This window comes from Aristolochia californica, unplaced genomic scaffold (genome assembly GCF_029961685.1).
Source record: "Aristolochia californica isolate CCGP_79_NKW_82.1479 unplaced genomic scaffold, dmAriCali1.0.hap1 SCAF_11, whole genome shotgun sequence".
NCBI lineage: Eukaryota > Viridiplantae > Streptophyta > Magnoliopsida > Piperales > Aristolochiaceae > Aristolochia > Aristolochia californica.
In genome coordinates this window covers 1,257,792-1,263,877 of record NW_027181782.1, presented here as the reverse complement: position 1 = coordinate 1,263,877, position 6,086 = coordinate 1,257,792, and the positions used below count along the sequence as shown (strand labels likewise).

The 6,086-nt window shown below is 39.7% G+C and overlaps 1 protein-coding gene across 2 annotated transcripts; it reads right to left on the bottom strand.

Moving 5' to 3' along the window:
* Positions 1 to 337: 337 nt before the first annotated feature.
* Positions 338 to 4,139, bottom strand: LOC137944051 (4-hydroxybenzoate polyprenyltransferase, mitochondrial-like). 2 transcript variants are annotated; one of them, XM_068789552.1, is made up of 9 exons: positions 3,675 to 4,139; positions 3,195 to 3,330; positions 2,626 to 2,747; positions 1,978 to 2,047; positions 1,741 to 1,890; positions 1,540 to 1,675; positions 1,333 to 1,429; positions 1,109 to 1,180; positions 338 to 620 (listed from the first exon to the last, which is right to left on the bottom strand). In XM_068789552.1, the coding sequence occupies exons 1-8, from the start codon at positions 4,088 to 4,090 to the stop codon at positions 1,114 to 1,116; spliced, it is 1,194 nt and encodes a 397-aa protein (XP_068645653.1). In that variant the 5' UTR covers positions 4,091 to 4,139; the 3' UTR covers positions 338 to 620; positions 1,109 to 1,113. The 2 variants fall into 2 exon arrangements, with proteins under 2 accessions (XP_068645653.1, XP_068645654.1); XM_068789553.1 differs by lacking the exon at positions 3,195 to 3,330 and having other exon boundaries at positions 3,675 to 3,779.
* Between the last annotated feature and the right edge of the window lie 1,947 nt (positions 4,140 to 6,086).

The window sequence follows — 6,086 nt, the reverse complement described above, 5'->3', positions numbered from 1 at the left end:
GAGTCATGTTGTCGATCTACCACTTAGGTGAACATGTGTTATAAATGTCAGGTAGTCTTTCTGTCAAAGAAAATGTACAGTTGAAGCAGATCAAGTACATGCCATTAGCCTATCTAGGTAATGGAATCAGGATACGAGAGCACAGGGAAGTAAATTAGTAAACCAGGTGGATCACTGGCTTTGTGTAAAAACTGGTTTGAAACTGGTTTGTGTCCTCAGAACTACTTAAATCAACTGTTTATTGTCATTCCTAGGGGAAAATACCTGGACAAATTTTGGAGAAGTTTATGGAGACAACTACATAATTTGCAACAAGGGTTCCTATGTTGCTAACGAATTGGTGACAAATGGAGCTCCATATGCTCGTTGTACTTCACAAAGGAAATATTAACATGAAAAAATTACAAGAGTTCATGATAAATGCAGCCATATCATCACTCATTGAATGTGGATCCTTAGTACTCTTTCTCAATTCATTGGAGCAACAAAGCCAATCACCATTTCAAAAACAAAAACTATTGTGGATTCATAGATAATTGAACATGTACACATAAATTAGAATAGGTTATTATACTGGTTGGCATCATTAATGTAGGTTTCGACGAAATGACGTATAAAGCCTGCAAGTCAAAACATTATATTACAAGGATATTTTTGTTTGAGCATAAATATTTTGTAGGTACTGTGCTTGAAAATTAAAGACATGTCATACAAGCAAAATATTTGTAAAAGGCGAGATTTGGACTGCAGCTCAGTTGTCTCGTGGGAGTTTTCTAGTAGGAAGTCTCAGGTTCGAGTCTCACAATGGCTGGGGATCCAGGTATAAACCCATTGCAATAGAATAGCCAATAAGTAAATAAATATTTGTAAGGGCACAGACAGTTTTGTAAACGCCTACAAAGAGGATATCTTTGAGCATATACAATTTTTTTTTCTGGAAGTAATTCAAAACAGCTAAAAAAACACATCCACATACGCTACCTGTTCTAGGACCAGAATATAATTGCACAAAACTGTATCTACTCCACAAATATGATTTTGTCTTTAAAGAAAATAAGTGTTCTATTAAGGTATAATTGAATAATAAAATTATGGACACAAGCAATACCTTTATTATGCAAGCTTTCCCAGTAAGATTCCACTGAAGACAATAGCTCCAAGCCATTTATTAGAGACGAATCTGAAAGAACAGATAGAGATTAGTGACTACAGTTTTTTAAGTACAAGATCAAGCGGTGAAGCTTCACATCCATTTTCAAACACGAGAAACAAAAATTGGGTAGTTCTGCTAACACAATGGACACCTCTGCTTCATAGGTATAGAGCCCTTACTTTCTATTACAATCTGCACGATTTGACAAATCAACAGTCCATATCTGCCATCCTAAATGTGTTGCAGCAGCTGTTAGAAATACATAATACGGCCATTCTGCACACAGATCATCATGAAACAATCAATACATGCCAAATTTGAAAATGAAATTTTGAGTTTTGGATATTAAGTCATTGATGGGAATAAGAGACACATGAAGTTCACACCAAGCTCTGCATTGTAACCACTGAGACCAAGACTGCTAATGCATCCAATCCCAAACCCAGTAATCCAATGCTTTGTGTGATTCCCAAACCTCAAAGCCGTGGATTTAATTCCTACTCTCAAGTCATCTTCTTTGTCCTGAAAGTGTAATCAATTTCAGATAACAGAAATGACCAATGAGGGACATAGTTTGGAGAATGTACCTGATGAGCATAAATGGTGTCATACACAAGGGTCCAACATACACCAGAAAAGTACAATGGGAGCACAACAGCTGGATCCAAGCTTCCTTTGATTGCACTCCATCCTAATAAAGCTCCCCAATTAAATGTTAAGCCTAAATATGCCTGAGGCTGCAACAAATATATCATGAGAAACTTTTTGAAAATGATCATGAGAAACCTTTAACTCAACTTTCTGAACAAATTGTGCAGACATACCCAAAATGTCAGCCTCTTCATTAGCGGATAAGAGAAGACTAGCAGCAGTGATGAAGCCCCCAGCACACGGCTGAAGATCAATAATTGTGAAGATTAAGCATGAAAAGCCCACACAAAGAAAAATAAAAAAAAGAAAAGACTAATTCTCACCAATAGACTAGTTGCTTGACATTAAGAAAGTTGCCATTAAACTACATAAACCATTTAAAAGGAAGTTGCCACGATTTTGAAATCAACCCTTTGCCTCAAGTAAACAATGACAACAAAGGATGAGTTCAACCAAATAAGCAATCTAGAAGTGTTAAGTGAAAGAACCTAGACATCTTTGGCTATCAATGGCCCATCCTAAAGCTTGAGAATCCTGACATTAGCCCTCTGAAATAAAAAGTTTATACGGGAAGAGAAGATTTCCTATGTCAAGCAAAACAAACTATGCATCAAAAGACTCCAGAATAGTGGTCAGATCTTCCCATGGGAGATGACAATTGGGTCATGCAAGCAGGCACAACTAAACAATTATGTATCAAAGCTATAGGGAAGAGCATATGTGCAGTTTTTGTGCAAGAATATATGTGAGTTTTTAGCAGAAAATAGTGGAACTAATTGAATAACAACTCCTTACAACAGCTGCAAAATAATAACAGCTACCTATAGTTGTTCAGTTGAAGGAGAATCCCTAGACCCAAGAGTAGTTGAAGTCCAAGAAAGGTAAGCCCCTGAAATGGTGTCAATTGACCACTTGCAATTGGTCTCAACCTTGTGCGCTCTACCTACCATAAAATCATGAGCAAAGTAAGTACTTGGTCCTTGGCCAACTCATATCAGTCGTTTTGTTTGATTCACAACATCAAACATACAGAGGCAACAACCCTGATATGATCTGCTCGCAAAAGGAAGACAGTGCAAGTGGGAAATTAAATAAAATAGCAAACAGATACATTAAAAAGTGAATTAAAAGGCCACTGAACAGGTGAAATCAAGCAATTGCCTCCGGTTAATTTGTTTGACTAAGCAGACTATTCACTCAATTCAGTACACTGTTTCTGAGTGTTTTAGCACTCCATCCTCTCGTCTGTTCCTCCCATTATTTTTCCTCATATTATCCTCTTCTCTTTTACTGTCTTAATTTACAGCAATCTCGTCTAAATTTTTACTTCATTACACAGAATGAGCTGAGTATGCCAATACATGTGGATGAGAAAAAAGATATGCAGCACCTTTGTATCGATATCACGATCAAGAAGGTCATTCACTGTACAGCCAGCCCCTCGTAGAAGCAATGCCCCGCATGCAAACAATGACATCATCTTTAAATCAGGAAGATTTCCAGGAGGTGCAGCCAAGGTAATTGACCTAGGAACGTATTAAGAGATTGGGAGAGTAGAAAGTAAGCACTGAAACAACAATGGTTGTCGCTAACGAGAACAGGCAATCAAGTCTCCTAAGACAGGAGAAGGCCTACTCAATCGATGAAGTAATGTGGTTTAACATGGGAAATAAGTCAGTGTTAGTACAAGAAGACAGAATTATAGTGTACGCAGAGAAGAAACCAAAGACGCATAACTAGAAGCCTTCATGCAAACAAGGATCATCTCGAATACAAAACTTATCAAACTATTATCTACATACGAAGAAAATCATTCAACAGAGGCAGAAAAGTTGAAATAGTATCGACTTAGGAATAGGGGGGTACCTACCACATACATGGCCATGCGAGCAACCACGTACCAATTGGCTTATCCAACCGAGCAAGGTGAGCATAAGGACGCACTAATTTCGGTAAATACACATCAATCCACGACGAAGAGACCTTTCTCGATTCTTCATCGTTCCTCCCACAATTGCCGTTGCCTTTTGTTTGGCTAGCAACCTCTGAAGCAGAAGAAATGCTCACAAGAGACTGACGGTTTGTATGGAAGGGATGGATCCTTCCAGGCGAAGAATTGAACCCGCCATCTAAGCTAAAATTCGTACTACGAAAAGAAGATTTCGTCGTATGATGAAAGAACGAACGTCTGAAGAAGGTGTCGGATGTTTTAGGGTTTTCAATATGTCGCAGGGTGAAGGAGAAAGGAGATCGTCTGAGCAATCGAGTAGCGCGGGAAAACCCCATCGCTGCTCGCTGGTTTTCCTGCTCTTTGCGGAGTGACAAACTTGAAAACTTATAATAATTTCTCTCACACTTCTTTTTTAAATTAAACCAACAAAATTTCTAATTTCTATTAAAAAAATACATAAAATTTTACGCGCATAATTTTTAAATAATAAAATAATTAATATTTATAGAATAATTTTTACCACACTTTTATTCAAATATTACACCCATGCTTTCTCTAATTTTTACTAACTATTTTATTAATATAATAGATTTTTAAATAATATAAAAATATAATAAAAGGGTTGGTCCAATAAGAAAAACTATTTGGTGTAATCATGATCAACGGTTATCTCAGCCGTCCGATCATGATCAATAGCTATTTGAGGAAAAGCCTTCTTCAAGGCCAAATCCACCTCCGCCCCCACTGCACCCATCACGTCCCGAGAAAAATCCACCGTCCCCACCATCACCCGCGCCCAGATCTTCCTCCCCTCCTCGAACCTCGAATACGACGCCTCCGTCCTGAAAACCAGCAGCAGTCAGTTGGTAAGGCAGCGACGAGGCCCTCAGCACCGGGAACGGCCCGGGTAACCACTGCGCCGCCGCGGCGGTGTTGTACGTCGCCAGTGCCGCGGCGAAGGCAGTGAAGACGAGCACCGGGGGGACGAGGGAGAGAATAACTCGAGAGGTGAGGCTGGAGCGGAGGTGGCGTACGTGGCGAAGGGAGCTACGGTGCGCCTGCCAGTTGTCGTGATTGTATAGCAGGCGGCGCTTCCGCATTCCCTGCTCTTTAATCTCGTCGGCCCAGTCGATGATAGACCTGAAAAGGGAAATTGGGTCGAGATTCCGCTCGGAACCAGAGTCGGGAGGAGACCCAAGTGAGTGAGAACAAAACACTACAAACTGTTAGCTTGGAAGGGATGGTGAAAGAGGGAAGAAGAAGTTTGGGACGTTGGTGACCGAGACAGGAGTGCGAAGAGAGATTCGGAGGAGTATTGAGGGGAGAAGCCGGACTTCTCATTTGAGTGACAGAGAAGTAAAAGTGGCTTTCTGGGGTTTCAGAAAACAAGACGTGGGCATGGTTTGGTTTTGTTTTCCGTGAGGGAGAGAGTGAAAGAGGGAGTTGCAGGGAGAGGAGGAAGATAAAAGCGGTTGTTTGTGACCCAGAAATTTACACATGTTTGCAGGGAATTGGATATGAGAGGAAGAAGAAATTGATGGAAGTTACTCGGTTTCAATTTTCTAAAACTGCACTGGGTAGTGGGTAGGATGAATCAAATTTTCTTCGAGACTAACGATACAACACTATCCAACTACTAAATCACCAAAAATGCATAAAAATAGCGAGACAAAAGCAATATTTTGTACTTGAACTAGATTGACTGGTTGAATTGGCTTCAATTACACTTGATTTGCTCAGATTAATTCGGTTGAACTGAGTTCAATTAGACTTGGTTCTCTCACTGGGTTATAAGATCAAGACTCAAAGAGAGTTAAAAAAATGGCTTCAAAACTGGTTTTGTTGGTTCAATAGTTGAACCATTGTAATGGACAACAAGTAAATTGTTCTCTTACTAAAAAAAAGGTCTACCTAGTAATTGGGATATTATGAAAGGGAAGGGTTTTCTCCTCCCTCTTGTTAAATAAGTGGGAGGGGAGGAGAGACCCTTCTCCCCTTTGCCTAGTAAAACACACCGGTTGTTTTTTTTTTTTTTTACTATAAGAAAAAAATGAAGGGGGAACACCCCACTGCCACCGCCACCACCACCACCACCTGAAGAGCACAAGCCCCTCTCTCTTCTATTTCTCGTTAATAGTTCGATGGGAGATGGAGGGAGAGGGCCCCTTCCTCATGTGTCTTTTGGCAAAGAAAACACCAATAGAAAGAGTGAACTACTTATGTGTAAACGAATTTGAAAAAAAAAAAAAAATCGAGTTACCCTATTGAGTCCACATCAAATGAGTCAAGTACATAAGCAAGAGGAAGTCAAATGCATTCGAAAATTCCATT

Coding starts and splice junctions, on each gene's coding strand:
- LOC137944051 (XM_068789552.1), bottom strand. CDS start 4,090: ATGGGGTTTTCCCGCGCTACTCGATTGCTCAGACGATCTCCTTTCTCC. Junction 2,048..2,625: donor CTTCAACTGAACAACTATAG/GTAGCTGTTATT, acceptor ATTGATCTTCAG/CCGTGTGCTGGGGGCTTCAT. Junction 1,430..1,539: donor TGGTTACAATGCAGAGCTTG/GTGTGAACTTCA, acceptor ATCTGTGTGCAG/AATGGCCGTATTATGTATTT.